The 17020-nt window shown below is 38.6% G+C and overlaps 1 protein-coding gene across 1 annotated transcript; it reads right to left on the bottom strand.

Annotated features, from left to right (window-relative positions):
- Nucleotides 1-1626: 1626 nt before the first annotated feature.
- Nucleotides 1627-16798, bottom strand: LOC124138136. Its single transcript, XM_046504670.2, has 8 exons — nucleotides 16664-16798; nucleotides 13725-13748; nucleotides 12512-12616; nucleotides 11683-11783; nucleotides 10721-10826; nucleotides 3593-3763; nucleotides 2650-2810; nucleotides 1627-1858 (listed from the first exon to the last, which is right to left on the bottom strand). Exons 1-8 carry the CDS (start codon nucleotides 16791-16793, stop codon nucleotides 1763-1765), a joined length of 894 nt encoding a protein of 297 aa, XP_046360626.2. The 5' UTR covers nucleotides 16794-16798; the 3' UTR covers nucleotides 1627-1762.
- Between the last annotated feature and the right edge of the window lie 222 nt (nucleotides 16799-17020).

Consider the following 17020-nt stretch of genomic DNA (forward strand, 5'->3'; position numbering starts at 1 on the left):
ACTAACGAGAAATCAATCGACATTACCAAATAATAATAATATAAAGACAATTTAATCGAAGAAAAGAGATAAAGCCATTTTCATCTTCATAAGAAATCCGAGCCAATCGCACAGTCGATAGTACGATTCCGACTATATCATGAGTTTTTGTTTATGAATCACTATCAAATAGGAGGCGGTAGGGTTGCCTTGTGGTTAACGCGTTCGTTCGTCACGCTGAAGACCCGGGTTCGATTACCCCACATGGGTACAATATGTGAAGCCTATTGCTGCTGTTCCCCGCCGTGATATTGCTGGAATATTGCTAACAGCGGCGTAAAACCGTACACACTTACTCACTATGAGATAGTGATGATACCAGTATACCAGAGCGTATCATGCCCCATCAGTGGCACCCGTCACAAACACATGAAAAGGGAAGTCAATTGTTGACCTGAAAAATCACCTGAATTTATGGTACAAGTCAAAATAGGGAATTGCATCGGAAACCTTTCTTGTCACTGAAGCGTCAAATTTGGAAATGTCCTCAACATGTCTACCATAAAACGTTTTGAAGGCTTTAACTGAGGCCTTGAATGTTGTAACCTTGATCAAACAACCTCTGAGCAAGAGTCGTATGACGCTCTTTGGAATCTTGGTAGATAGAGCATGCTCGATTGTACCTCAAAAGTTGTGAAATGTGGACACCGAGGGTTGGACCTGCAGGAATATTGCTCGACATAAAGGGAAAGCTGTGGAGAGTGTTTTGCCACCCTGAATATGTATGCATAGATGAACATATGAAACAGATGAGATCGCACTGGTCTCCTTTATTCAATTCGGTGCGCAAGTCAGTGGAAGGAAATTTACTGTTTGATGCTTATTTAACGATATCAGATCATCAATATACCAGAAGGTTAAATTTAACATCTTGTTCAAATTACCTTGTTTTACTTTTGGCAAATTCGAGCAGACATTCCGATTCATATGCATACAGAAACAGATCAATAGAAGGGGGCACAACTGGTGCTCATTGGGATGCCTACTTCTTGCCTAAATGTCTTTTCCGCAACATGTTACATAGTTGTTATCAATGACGAAGTTCAGCAAGATTGTTTTCTCAGTAGACTTCACATGTCATTTCCTTTCAGTGTAACCAGAAGCGAGTGGCGAGAAAAAATAAACAAACATTTGAAATAAAGACATATTTCGATTTTAAAAAATAAACCGATGCTACCAAAGTTTTTGATTTTGCAATCGTGTTTGCTGTTGAAAAAAAAGATTCTACCCCTAAGCCAGGCAATTACCGTTTAACTATTACACTATTTGTTGTAACCCTCTTTGTATTATACCGATCACTATTTTAAGTCATAATATAAATTAAAAGTATAAAACTATAATCTGTACGTATCACACATGTAATAGCGACTCCTCGCACCCTGCAGCATGTTTTACGACATCACAGTTGACACGTGTTATGACGGCACAATAGATGATGATGTTACTTCCCCAATGGGAATCGGTTGCAGGAATGTGTCTAAATACAACATTTTCAGGTTGTTGTTGACACTATCGGAGATCAGAAGGTTTATCCATACATTCTACTGTTCCAACACACGGTTCGGTTTAATTGACAACACATTATAATCTGGAGGATAATTTATTTATTCACACTAAGTGCTGACTTCAAGTCAATCCAAAATGACAGATAAGCATGTCACTTCAGTTTGCAGTCAGCAGGCAGTCCTGGTTGACGACACCACCAGTACAAGCGAGGTCTCACTCAGCAGAAGTTCAGCAAAGGATTGGACATGTAAATATGCATCGTGGAAAGACGGCCCTGGTAACTGAGGCATTCGGGAACAGGATCCATAAATTTCTGAACAACGAAGTGTACGTATGTTATCACAGATACTGATCAATGTAAGTTACGGATGTAACTTAAAATCACATATTTCACAAAATTATACATGTACATGGATTGTGATCAGTCTTCACTGTGGACTTGGATCCCGTAACAATGTTTTTGATTGTTTGTTGTTTAACGCCGCAATCAGCAATATTCCAGCTACATGACGGCGGTCTGGACAAAAAAAATCGAATCTGGACCAGACAATCCAGTGATTTACATCATAAGCATCGATCTACGCAATTGGGATCGATGACATGCATCAACCAAGTCGGCGAGCCTGACCACCCGATCCCGTTGGTCGCCTTTTACGGCGAGCATTGATTGCTGAAGACCAATTCTAACCTTGATATTCACGGGTACCGTAACGGTGCAAGTCCCGTTGATTGTGGTTCGAAATCCCAGATTTTGTCGTTCACACTCGTGCTCATGGATTTAACTCTAGTGGCACACCTCGAAGTGCTTCGTCATTTCGAATGGCAGTTAGGTTAGGTTGAGAAGTCTCATTGAAAGCGTTTGTTTTCATGCCATGTTCGATTCCCAACATGCGTATTAGTGTGAAGTGCGTTCTTGATATTTCGGCAATGATACTACTTCAGCCTTGTTAAAACGGCGCAGAAGCCTACTCGTTCACTGACAGCACTAGTTGCCACCCACATTGGGTGCACATCTTGATCAAACTGACAGTAAGTTGAAATAGGTATTACACCGACTCACTTCAAGTTAGCAACACCAACTCCCTGCTAGTTAGCAAAACTTACCTCAAAAGTCGACGAATCGGGATGTTCATAGCGAGGGGAAGGCAGGTCTGTGCCGAACGCCCAGCCCAAACCGTCAAGTTTATTATTATTGTACAACAGGAACATTGGGAAGAAGTCATCACAGCTCATGTCCTTCTGTATGTTGTACCAATAGTGCACTCCTTCAAAAAGTGCAATGGTGTTACATAGATCTATAGTTTTGTGGCGGCATAAACCATTATAAATATATTTGTAGTAATTGCCAGTGGCAGTAAATGATTAAACTAATGATAAAACGTTTCCAAGTGCTTTCCTGGCCAGATTTAACCCTCAGTCAACAGAAATGAAAAGAGCTTTTCAGAATGTTTTTGTGCTGAAATTAGAGTAATCTGCCCTTTCTGGGTGTGACCGTTTCTAACGGCTGACTGTACCAATATAGCAGCGACAAGAGGGCGATCTGGAACCCTATTTGGAAACACCGAATTTCTGCCAACATCAAACACAATTCGTGATTTAAGACAGGGTTCTTTCAAGTCATTCAACAATGACAATATTCTGAACATTCAAATAGGGGCGACTATTTGGGCTGGGAATTTGTACGGCGATTGGATATTTTTCAGCTACAGCTGCAAAACCAGTCATTTTTCAATCAAAGCTATGAGCCTAAATAAATATAAATTGTAAAAACATCTTGCAACAATGTTTTTTGGTGGAACACAATTTCTTATTTTTTCAAAAGTCTGAAGCATACTTTTTGCATTCAAGCTTTTTCTCGGACGTTTTTGTTTCGGATAAAATCACAGCACTTGTTGCATGCAAAATTATACAACCCACAAAATCCGTCTGTTTTGAATAAATCTATTAACGACATTTGTGTGGATTGTAGGGATGTATAGGATATGTAATCCCTGTGCAAAGGAAGGGAGCAATTAACATAAACTGTGTTGGTCCACTGTAAACTTACCCATTCCGAAAAAACATTTTCCATTACCCCATCCGCTTCCCGCTGTGTCGGCTTCGTTCATTGGGATATTGATGACGTTCCTCGGTGTGGAGCCATTTTGAATCAGCAGCTGTGTTCCTGTTCCTTCAGATGAGAACATTTCAGCCGTCCGGCCAACGCTGCAAATGGCACCTGTTAAAATAGTGAGTATGGTTTTATGCCGCTTTTAGCAATATTCAAGCAATATCACTGCAGGGGACATCAGAAATGGGCTTCACACATTGTATCCATGTCGGGAATCGAACCCAGGTCTTTGGCGTGACGAACGGTCCAAAATACACATGTTTAAATAATCCATAGTATCCACGATTCAACTTTACATGTGCTAACTAATGTTGTAAGCGTAACATGTTTTAATAATCCATAACGTCCACGACGCAACTGTACATGTGCTGATTAATTTTGCAAATGGCACCTGTTAAAATAATCCATAATATCCACGACTCATATTTACATGTGCTAATTAATGCTGCGGGTGTCCAAACCAAAACATAAGTCTCTATTCCAAATATAAATATGGCATGGTCGCACCAGAACATAGTTTCTCTCTCGAGTAATAACGATGTACTGTCAGTTAAACTGTACAAGTTACGCTGAAAATATTTTCTAATTCTACGAACAAAAGAATATTAAGACAACAAGAGTTAACATTTTAAGAAATGTTCGTGTCGTAATTGGATATTTTGTAGCACAAAGACTTACGTCCTACTTATAAGTGAGATGATAATGTGCGTTGTTGGATCCTCGATTCATGGTAATTGAGAGTGGGTTACGCTTGAAAACCAGTTTATATTAATCGACAAACATCTTTTTCAACGCTTGTTGCGATTGGTTGTAATAAAAGCGCCATACGCGGTTATTTACATCAAACCGTCCACACAAAATAAGCGATACATTTTCCCACTGAAATAACAAAGCCTCGTTTTGGATCCTGAGGAGAAGACGCTTTCGGCACCGTCAACGCTGAGAGGACGTCATGGTTTTGTATGGTGGGTATACGTAATAAGTGTCCAGTATGCACTTTACACATTAAAATATACAACCATCAGAATTATATTCACGACAAGGACACATGTTAATAACAAGCACATAATGAGGAAATTCACTTTAAATGTTCGAAGCGAATGGTAGAGGACATTTTGGACGAATTAATTTTGTTCCCTATGGTTTGTGTGTAATTTTGGGAGGGGAGGTAATTCTCATTACTGGAGAGAACTCACGTGTGTTTGCCTAATATGAGTTCAGGTGTGTTTGTTTTGAAACAATCACATCAAGTCAATCAGTTTGTTACAACGATATATTTTGAATACGCTGTCATCTTGTTGATGACTGGAATTATATCAAGATTACTATGACAACTAGTGTGAATACTATCACCGCGAATATTTCAACATATGATCACTCACTCCTCACTTTTGGTTGATCACACGCACACATTCTTTATATAGAAGGTGTTTTAGATTTATAAAGAAATGAACAATATCAATCTCCGATCATTTATTTGTTTTGTTCGAGCAACTGTTTGGGATCCAATAAACCTATTTTATTTTTTTTTATGTTTAGTGTCACTGTGTGCTCAATCACATGCATATTCTAACGTTTTCTCAACAAACACATTTGACCTGAATTTCATTGTGCAATATGAAGTGTTTTTATCAGGATGCCTCCAACACTGCATCGACGAAAGGCTGGACTTTTATACAGATCTAACTATGAAGGCCAGTCCCTTGCTACCTCACAACCGCAGATATAATGGAGAAACCCCAGCTCTTTGATGTCAGAATAGAATAGAGACCAAACAAGAAGGATCAGTAACCAAGTACAAAGTTCACTGCATTGACTGGCACTCCAAGTATGACCAATGGGTTGAGGACTCAAACATTGAAACAAGGTCAAGCCTGGAGAAGACAGGCTTACAGGACATTTTCATGTTTCAACTTTTGAACTCAATCAAGGACAACCTCACATGCTCACGTGGTGTAGATTATTTGGTTTTCATCCTTTTTCCTATCTCATCCCCAGAGGTTGCCAGCTCTCTGTTGGAACTGTCACAGTGACTGATTTATGACTACCATTGTCTGCAGTACATTTGACTCAAAGGGCAAATTACCCTGTAGCCACGTCTCCATAACTTAATTGTCATTACGTTTTAGGCGCTAATCCCCGTTGTTAATACTCACCAACATTTCATTGTATATTGACTGACAGCCAACCTTGGCTGCTATATCACTTCCCGTTCATTACTGTTATTTATAGTATGACATTTATTGCGCTAATTCTCTAGCAAAGCATGATAAGAGAGAGAGAGAGAGAGAGAGAGAGAGTACTTGTAACCTGGGAAAATGAATTCTATCATCTCAAAGTTGTTGTTTCTGGACACTGTTTGGCACTATATTTTCTAAATTGGAAAAAGAGAGAAACTTAAAAAAGGAGTATTTTCGCAAATATGGATCAGTGATCAGGAAGGCTAAAAGGCTGCAATCTAAAACTGTGACGTAAGTTGTCTACAAAACCCAAACATGTGGATGGGAAGAAGTATAGAATACTGAAAGTGTCGTCCAAAGAAAATACTTTGTCCATATCACAGCGTTACAAACGAAAACACATGCTGTAGAAGACTGTAAAAAAGCCTTGACTTTCATGAACATTTATAAACTAGACCCAGTATCAGTACAGGCACAAAGGGCAGATGGTCAAAAGTGTTTAGTTTCTTTAACTGAAAATACTGTAACCAGTGATAAGGAAAATATTGACACCAATTTAGATAGACTTTTGCATGTCAAAGATACGCAAAATATTTCAACAAATCATATCATGAGTTATCACTGATAATACCGTTGTTACCTAGGTCACATGTTTTTAGCTCAAAAGATGAAAGAATACAATGATACTTTCAAAATAGTTAAGACTCCAGATCATAGTTTTGGTGTACAGAAACCCCTGAAAGATATATTAGGTACATGTGTGTCACGAATTTTGTAAACAGGAGCTAAAGAGAAGTTTCTTGAAAGTAAACATCTGCATGTTAAACTAACTGGTGATAATTAAAATTCGGGTTCACCATACTTGAGGAGGAAACCTGTCATCCCTTTAATGGCAATTACTTACAAGATGTATTTTCAGGGAAAGAAACGTATCAGAATGTTTCAGATGCTCTGACGGAAATCATTGATGAAGCCATAGAATTAGACCATGTAGTTATTCTTGGTCAAATATTTCAGGTGACTTTTATTCTGGGTAGTGATCTTAAGTTTCTGAACATGGTCTCAGGAATATCATTATGTGCAACTACAGTTGTGTGTGGTGTAAATGTCAATCGAAAGACCGATATATCACCATTATGCAGTGGTCAGTTAGTGACGTTTCCCAAGGGAGCAAAAACTGTACAGTAAATGTATTTTATGGCCCCCAAGAAGGACACATAACTGTAACTGTCTTCATCCCCCTCTGTTTGACTTTATCCCAATTAATAGAAGAGTTCCAGGTCTGCTTCACTTGTTTGTGCGCATATCCGATCAATTGGTAAAGCATCTTATTACCGAGTTGAGAGTTTCGGACAATGTCCAAAGGTGTATTAGTGTGTTCAACAGAAATAGGTGTTGCAATGTCTCCAGATTTAAAAGATTTGTGCAGGGTCTTGGTGTGGAATTTCATTTTAAGACTGATGTAGCTTCGGGAAGATTCATTTTCAGTGATTTTACCGGACCAGAGCATAAAAGGATTTCCCAGCGTATTGTCAGATTTCATATAACAGATTTCCTTCCTAATCATGCCAAAGTGAAGGAAATCAGCTTTCTGTGGAGTGAATTCTCATCTATCTGCTCCATTGGTGGGCAATGTTCTTTTGAGGAGTCTGAAGTTGTCTCACTTAATGAAAGATGCAAGCAATGGGCACGGACACTTGTGATGGTTTACCAAACTTAAGACGTGACTCCTTACATGCATATCTTAGCATTCCATGTCTGTGATATGATCAGACTTCATGGAAATCTGAGAAGCTTTTCACAGCAAGGCTTTGAAAAGTTAAATGACAGTGTTACATCGTGGTTCTTCCGCTCAACATGTCACAGGAGTAGAGAAGCATTGAAACAGGTTATGCTAAACAAAACAGAATAGTTTCTTCACAGAGCTATAGGAGAAGTCTAATGAAAATAAAATGTAGTTTGTGTCAAGGGCAGGCTCATAATAGGCGGTCATGTACCAACAGGAAAAGACAAACTGATCATGAGAAGGATGGACCCCTAGATATGGCATGAAGTGCATATATGTGATAATACTAGCTTTAAGATCGGGTGTTCTCTTTAATGATAGGAATACCTATATAGCTTTATGTGACAGATAATCTACCATAGACTGATACACTGGATTTAAACTGAAACATATTTCAAGATTCGGCAGATTATTAGCAAATGAAACAAATCAGATTTAATAGGTGTGAAGGTTATACACATTTATTTCATTTAATAAACATTCCATTATAATTCGAATACAGTTTAAAACACGTTTTGTGTAGAGTATAATGCTCTTCAAAGGAAAAAGTTTTTTTATGTAGTGCTATTGAATGTGGCATAGTTTAAGGTAATTTCTGAGACGTTTTGTTAAAACATTTCTGTACATGTAACATGTTTGCACAGACAGTGAATATGAAAGTGTACAAATGTGATTTCAGTAGTGACATGAATGGTACGATTTGAGGCGGCAGACAATTATAACGATTATTTTGTCAATAGTTTGCCCCAACGAAGTTTAGGGCATCATCAGGGTATCGGTCACATGTCTTTTGTAATATTTTCTACACATTTCACTGTGTATATCATCCCCAAGGAGCAGGTGGGTATGGCTTGGTGAGGAATACACCGTGTTAATTTATGCTGCAGACTTTCAGTAAAGAATACCTAGTCGTGGTCGATAAACATGGCAACTCTCAAACAGTTCAGTTACATTTTAATGCATTACCAGCAACGACCTTTGCAGAAATACGTTTAGTTTATTAGTTTAAGAATTTCTTCCTTGTGTAATAGTGGACAGTCGTTCGGAGAGCAATTTGGTTATCTCGGTTAAAATCACAATGATTGTTTTGAATGAAACAGTTCTCTCTAGTTTAAATCGTTCTTTGGAAATTTAACATGAACGCTGAATGCGTATTGGGGGTAATATATTGCCATTGTTTCTGTATTTAACTCTAGTTTCGAACATATTTCCTGTATGGAAATATTAGGTGTCTTGAGTACCCTCGACTCAATTATGCTTCAATTATTTGTTTTTTAGATTTGTCATAAATAAACATTTTACAACATACAAAGACTTGGACATATATTCATTAACATGATTTAGTTGATTGGTGAGTAGATATGTTTCGGGAAAGAACAGCTTGGATTTCCTGTGTAAACACCCCTATAACATGGACTCTCCCATTTCGTTCTGAAAAAGTAGGTGACGAGACGAAAAGAAGTGGAAGTGGTATGTATTGACTTGCCCGATTCAATAATCGATAATATCCACGACTCAAATTTACATGTGAGAGTGTCACCTGTTTTCAGAATCCATGACATCCACGACGCAACATTACACGTACTAATTGATTTTGCAAATGGCACCTGTTACAATAATCCATGATATCAACTACTCAGCTTTACATATGCTAATTAATGCTGCGAGTGTCACCTGTTTTAATAATCAATATTATCCTCGACTCAGCTTTGAACGCATCTGCTCAGAGCATTTCACAACGTATATGGCAAATTGATGATACAGAGGTGGCGTTTGTGACGTGAAGGATGTCATTGTTTGTGATCGTCATGGTTCACATAATAAATTAGAAACGATTGACGAAATTTAGGCCACGCCCACTATATGATTACTGTTTCCTGATTTGTTGACAATAGAATGGGCTGGACTTGTGTTGAATTATTGCTATGTCTATTGTTATTTTTGTGTAAGTCATTAAAAAGCAATCTGTGAAGTTTTAACTGTTGACGTATTTTATTAATAGTATGCACAATGCACAGTTTGCTCACCGTTGTTTTTACGTTTGTACTTGCATAAACGCAAAAACTATTTAAGTCAATAAGTAATATACAGCAATATATGAAAAGGAGAGTATTGATCAACAGTACTAGCAACACTTCCGATTCACAAAGCGTCGACTATCGCAACTCTATAATTTAACCGTTGGGGTAGAGTTGTCTACTGGTTAGAGCGTTGGATCGTTACGTTGTAGACCAGGATTTGAATGGTAAAATGTGTGAAGTCAATTTGTGATGACCTGCGGTGAAACGTCAAGAACAGTGTCTTGCGCTGAAATCGGGTGAATTTTCATAATAAGCATTATATGTTTGTTTGTTTGTTAATTAACGTCGCACTCAGCAATATTCCAGCTATATGACGGCAGTCTGTAAATAGTCCAGTCTTGACCAGATAATTCAGTGATTGACATCATGAGCATCGATCCACCCGATCCCGTAAGTCGCTTCTCACGACGGATACATACTAACACTTTTTTGTTTTGTTTTAGGTCTATTCATGTTATTATGATGAGATTGAAATTTAACTTCATGTCATAAATCAGCCATGACCGGTGTCATGTACATTTGAAGTGGTTGTGAACCATTACGTGAGCCACAAACTTGTACCGAACTTTGGTAGTGGCCCGGATGTGTGTGTGTGTGTGTGTGTGTGTGTGTGTGTGTGTGTGTGTGTGTGTGTGTGTGTGTGTGTGTGCGTGAGTGTGCTTGCCAGTTTATGGTATTAGTCCATTGAATTTACATGCCGCAGTTTAACAGGAATGCGCTACTCGAACACAGTATACTGACTCGAGCCGAGCAGTCCTTGTTTTATCCCCTCAATACCTAACGTCAGAAAGGGTAACAACAAATAACATCTTTTAACGTCTTTTGGTTGGAGGCGGCGGGGATCGAACCACCGACCTCCTTCTCTCCGGGCATCCGGTCTATCCACAAGGAGTTGGTCAGTTCCAAAACTCTATATGGTCGATGTACTAGTATATGTGGTTTTGTCCAACTAACTCACACAACCCCCTACCCACAACATCACCACCAATCCAAAACACTCACACCCTCAGCCCCTTACTTGGGTCAGTGAAGTAGGCTGTAATGAAGTAGTAGTCTCTGTCCGTCACAAAGGGGTTGTTCATCATACGTGCAAATGGGTAGCCGTTGTCTTGGCCAGTGGGAATCTGGAAGAAGCATTTTCGTTGTTATTCTGTTTCAGCCACCCATAAACCTGTGAAGCTACGGGGTAGAATAGGTCTTCAGTAACCCATACTTGCCATAAAAGGCGACTGTGCATGTCGTAAGAGGCAACTAACGGGATCGGGTGGTCAGGCTCGCTGACTTGGATGATACATGTCATCGTATCCAAATTGCGTATATGGATGCTCATGATGTCACTCACTGGATTGTCTGGTCCAGACTCGATTATTTACAGACCACCGTCATATTGCTGGAATATGGAGTGCGGCGTTAACAACAAACCAACCAAACCAACCAATCAACAACCCACGTGTCTACGTTTGTTTTTAATGCCGCAATATTCCAGCAATATTAGGGTGTCCTGTAAACACTCACGGCCGGAAATGGCAAACCATTATTTATATTTTGAGCTATGTTCCACACCGCTGTCGTACGGTGACACTCAATCAACCAAGTCATTAGATGTCCGAGGGCCTATTCTAAACCGGAATCCGACCCGTGAAGAACCGGGGTAGAATAGCTCTTCAGCAACCCATGCTTGCCGTAAAAGGCGACTATGCTTGTCGTAAGAGGCGACTAACGGGATCGGGTGGTCAGGCTCGCTGACTTGGTTGATGCATGTCATCAATCCCAATTGTGTGGATTGAGGCTCATGATATCGATCACTGGATTGTCTGGTCCAGACTCGATTATTTCCAGACCGCCGTCATATAGCTGGAATATTGCTGAGTGTGGCGTTAAACAACAACCTAAACCAAACCTAAACCGGAATCCACACGGAGCTATTTTCAATGTTTCTACGTATGTGCCCACACCAAGTGATATGATATTAACACCTACCCCTGCCTGTAGGCCAGCGATGTAGCCATTCACGTCGAAGATGAGGATGACAGCTGTGTCTCCGTCCTTGGCATAGCGCTTACCGGCAAACTTAGAGTTCTCTGAAACAACATACATGTATTGTACAGGATATGTGGCAGATTAAAATACATATATAATGACGCAATGACGTTATTATGGTCCTGGTGTCGGTATTGATCATCACATCTTTTGTCGAAAGGGTAAACAAAAATGCTGGGATTAAAATATTTTTGCCAAGAAATGAATTTAAGTTCTTGTACTATAATTTATTGGTACATTTGCCGCTTAATTATAGCTCAATATCAATCTATGCTCGACAGAGGACATGAGTCGTAAAAAGCTGTCCAACTTTCCGACGACCTATTCTTTTGACCTCCAACTACAGAACCTTGGCTCAGTTTCCTCATGTAGATGAAGACAGTAGGTACTTTTTGATTCAATGACCGATTAGGGCTGATGTTTGTGACAGTCATAACGATAACGATAAAGTGAAGTTAATTAAGTATGTCTAGATATATACTACTAATAATAATTATGATTACTTTAAATAGGAATAATACAATATTTTACACTGCGAAAGAAATCACTACTTATAATAAAAACTGAGACCTGGGATTCGGGCCAGAGGCCATAGATATCTTACACGTCAAACGAACGCACGTTAACGTTCCCTGACAAACGAATTGCGACGTCTGATGGCCCTTGGCAACACGTGCCAGTGGTGGTGGTGATGATGGTGATGATGATGATAATGATGATGATAGCAAAATAGCATTTTTCATATATTTAGTCAAATTTTGATGAAAACCTCCACAGTTTGAGATGAGAGAGTATCCGTCCTCGATTGCGTCCGACTCTGTCCTCGGAAGTTTGGCGAAGACGTTTGAGCTCAATATATTTAGTCCAAATGTGACTGAAAGAAAAGAGGTATAATTGAGTATAATTGATAACTGTATGTGCATATTTCGTGTTATTATCAACAGTACTAACATGGCAATACAAGATTCTGTTTCTAAAATCCTAAACAGTGAAACAACTTCAACGAAGTATCGAGTGATCCGTAGTTCGACTTCGAGTTCAGTTTGAAACCTGATCTTGTCCTTTTTGATAAATCCAATAAAATCATTTATATTTGTTGAATATTCTGTCTCTTTTGACACTAATGTGATTGACAAGATTCACGAAAAACATGGCAAATATGCAGACCTCGCTTTCGAAATGGCACGCTTGCACCCCATATACCAAGTTGTCCGACTCCTAAGCTTTGGTACCTCCCGGTCTGTTGACTGACATTAGGAGAGTACCAGGGTTTGCTACCAGGAATACAGCACCTCTGACAATCTGAATAATGCAGGTCTTCACATTCTCCTAAAAGTTCTGGATGGGTTTTGACTAGGCAGCGCTTCCTGTGCCAGGATCACGCTGCATTTTGTTATTTTAATCTTTTAATGAGACTATCCAGCACATTGTCAGTGCATGTCCAGCTTTGGCACAAACACAGTATCTTAAGCGACATGGAGGTGTGGCTCGATCATTTTATTACCGTCTTCGCCCTGCTTGTGGATTTGACACAGAGGTCCATCCATGGTACGACCCAGAATATGTAGAGGGCGTCATGGAAAATGAAAATACAAAATTCTTTGGAATAGGCCTGTATACAGCCTCAGACGTATCCAGGCCAACAAACCTGATCTTGTCCTTTTTGATTAATCAAATGAAATCATTTATGCCATTGACTTGTCTGTCCCTTTTGACAAAAATGTGATTGACAAGACTGTGGAAACACATGGCAAATATGCGGACCTCGCTTTCGAAATGTCACGCTTGCATCCAAAGAACGAGGTTGTGCGACTCCCCATTGTTCTCGATCAGTGCTTTAGGTTGATTGACAGATTCTGACAATCGGGGCTGCGTGAAGAGGGGACAAGGGCCCTGATCTGATCGATGATTGTTTCGGAATCAATTGACAAGGTATGTACAATATCAGTGGAAAGTAGGGAAACGGACAGGATGCACAGTACCTTGGAGTCTGTCCCAGTCTGGAGCTGCAACAGAAAGTGGGTAGGGTTAGGTCTAACTGGAGGGTTAATGCCGATGTCATCTGCTGTTACTTACGTTCTGTTACATTTCTTGTCATCACTTCTAATTATATTTCTTGTCATCATTTACATATTTCTTGTCGTCACTGTTTTACGTTTTAAGTCACCATTGTTTTACCTTAATTGTCATCACTGTTTTTGTCATCACTTTTAATTCTCTTGTCATCACTGTATTACATTTCTTGTCACTGTTTTAAATTTCTTATCAGTGTTTACATTTCTTGTCATCACTTCAACATTTCTTGTCCTCACTGTTTTACATTTCTAGTCACCACTGTTTTACCTTTCGGTTATCACTGTTTTTTCCATTTTTTCTTATATCTGTTTCACGTGTCTTGTCATCATTATCTTTCGCGTCTCGTCACTGTTTCACATTTCTTGTCACTGTTTTACATTTCTTATCATCACTGATTTACATTTCTAGTCACCACTGTTGTACCTTTTTGGTCATCACTGTTTTATTTTCCATTTCTTCTTATATCTGTTTCACATGTCTTGTCATCACTGTCTTTCGTGTCTCGTCATTGTTTCACATTTTTTGTCACTGTTTTACATTTCTTGTCATCACTGTTTAACATTTCTTGTCACCACTGTTTAACATTTCTAATCGAAACTATTTTACATTTTGTGTCATCACTGTTTCACATTTCTTTACACTGTTTTACATTTCCTGTCATCACTGCTTTACATTCCTTGTTGCTGCTTTAAGTTTCTAATCATCACTGTTTTACATTTCTTGTTACTGTTTTACTTTTCTTGTCATCACTGTTTTACATTTCTTGTTGCTGCTTTAAGTTTCTAGTCATCACTGTTTTACATTTCTTGTTACTGTTTTACATTTCTTGTTGCTGCTTTAAGTTTCTAGTCATCATTGTTTTACATTTCTTGTTACTGTTTTACATTTATAGACTTCACTGCTTTACATTTCTTGTCATTAATTTTAAATTTCTTGTCATCCCTGTTTTACATTTCTTGTCATCACTGTTTTACATTTTGTGTCACCACTGTAAAACATTGCTTGTCTCTGTTTTACATTTATTGTCACTGTTTTACATTTCTAGTCACTGTTTTTTATACATTTATTATCGACAGTTTTACATTTTGTGCCATCACTGTTTAACATTTCGTGTCATTGTTTTACATATATTGTCACTGTTTAACATTTCTAGTCACTGCATTTCTAGTATTCACTTTTACATTTCTTGTAATTACTGTTTTACATTTCTTATCATCACTGTTTTACATTTCTTATCAGTTTTACATTTCTTGTCGCTGTTTTACGTTTTTGTCATCACTTTTACGTTTTATGTCATCAGTGTTTTACGTTTCTTGTCATCAGTTTTACATTTCTTGTCATAACTGTTTTACAGTTCTTGTTAGCACGGTTTAAATCTTTTGTCATCACTTTTGTACATTTCTTGTCACTCTTTCACATTTCTTGTCATCACTGTTTTATATTTTACGCCCCATGGAATGAGGTTCGGCACATAATCGAAACTGATTATTCTCCAGCTTTGTATTTTGTTTTGTATTTACATCACCTCGGGCATCCACAAAGATGTGTGGAACTGACCCTACTGTTCACTATATAACACTTTGATAGCCGTGGAACCTTTACTTTTTGTTGACCTTTTTTAGGCTGGGATTTTAGTAGTCAGGGATATGTACTGACTATCTTCTGTTTTGGTTTAAAATGACCAATAAGGTTTGAAAAACAGATTAAGACCACACTAGATGCAAGTACAATTGTGACTCTAAGGTATAAGAACGCGACAGGAATTAATTGATTAACAAATAGAAATTGTAACAGTGATCCTGGAGTTAGACGAAATGTGTTCCAATGGACAAATATGTTTGCACCACAATCCGGTGTCGTACCATCAGGCTCAAATTACCCCTTTGTGAAACATTAAGTTGTTACACAGCGTAAAACAATATTCCCAGATGGATGTTACCTCCGATAGGTAATGGAACAACCCAGGTAGAGAATACTAGAACATGACATCATACTAGTCTTTATGTGATTTCTTGTGATCTTTCTTAGAGAATAAATAGAGGCATTAAGAATAATAACAATACCATAGATTCAGTTCTCTTATGTTTTGTAGAGACATTATAACAAATCATCAGGAAGGCAAAACAGCGAGGTGTCTGCAGCATGTATCTGTGTAGTCTCATCTCTACGCTTGTGCATAGTACTGAAACTGACACAGATTACTGGTGTCTCCTGCATAGTGATCATGCTCAGTTTGGTTACAGATCATTGGTTACTGTGTCTTACTGCTGTCTTACCTAACCCTGTTCTTCACTGTCTAACAACTGCCTGTCTAACGAATGGCAGATATCGCTTTTGCCACATGGTAAATGCCACAAACCACTGATTTGTCTGGGCCCTACTACCTTGCCTGTAGAACTAATGTCGCCCACCCGACTGGTATACCCAACCTGTAAACCTGTAACTGTGAAAAGAACGATTTAAATGATTCACTAAAATAACAAAAATACGAATTCTACTTTTTACGGACGAAAATAGGAAACATTGCCTCTCCTCTCCTCACCTCTCTGGCGAGTATCGCGTTGATACTGGCCTGATGGTATTGTCTGCAGCCTATCTCTGTAGCCGTGGTGTACTCACTGATAATATCTCTTTGTGCTCTTGTTTTGTATATGGGCCAGAGGCCTTTCTCACAATTAAACAAATTGATCTTGATCTATTGGTCTGATAAAAGAAAATAAATCATAATCACTCTTTGACAGTGAAGGCGAAACGCAGAATAATTGGTCTTAAATTTCCCCAGAAAAAAGCAAATAATAAGGCGATTGCTGATGAAAACGGTAAAATCAAAGATAACTGGACTTACATTTTCCCCAGAAGAAAGCATTACATAAAGTAAATGCTGTGATGAAAACGGCCAAACGCAGCATGACTCGACGAGCTTGTTCACGTTGAAACACCAAGTCTGTAGTATACAGCAATCCCTTCGCTTGCATATACATATACACTTTCAGTGTGAGTACCACATATGGTAAATCAATATTTGATCAAACAAATATATGTTTAAACAGGTACTCTGTAGACCAGCTGTGTGTACACGTGTTTTTCAATTTTTTCAAGTTTGTATTTATTAGTTAAGTGCTGTGACACGTTTTCTAGGTGAACACATGTTTTTCTCCTGGGTCATATGGCGTTGAACGTAAACACCCTTTGTTCAGCAAGT

Source organism: Haliotis rufescens, unplaced genomic scaffold (assembly GCF_023055435.1).
Source record: "Haliotis rufescens isolate VD_foot unplaced genomic scaffold, xgHalRufe1.0.p SCAF_12, whole genome shotgun sequence".
Taxonomy (NCBI): domain Eukaryota; kingdom Metazoa; phylum Mollusca; class Gastropoda; order Lepetellida; family Haliotidae; genus Haliotis; species Haliotis rufescens.

Coding starts and splice junctions, on each gene's coding strand:
- LOC124138136 (XM_046504670.2), bottom strand. CDS start 16,793: ATGCAAGCGAAGGGATTGCTGTATACTACAGACTTGGTGTTTCAACGT. Junction 12,617..13,724: donor AGACTGGGACAGACTCCAAG/GTACTGTGCATC, acceptor CTTTTCTTTCAG/TCACATTTGGACTAAATATA. Junction 1,859..2,649: donor CCGATTCGTCGACTTTTGAG/GTAAGTTTTGCT, acceptor TTCGTTGTTCAG/AAATTTATGGATCCTGTTCC.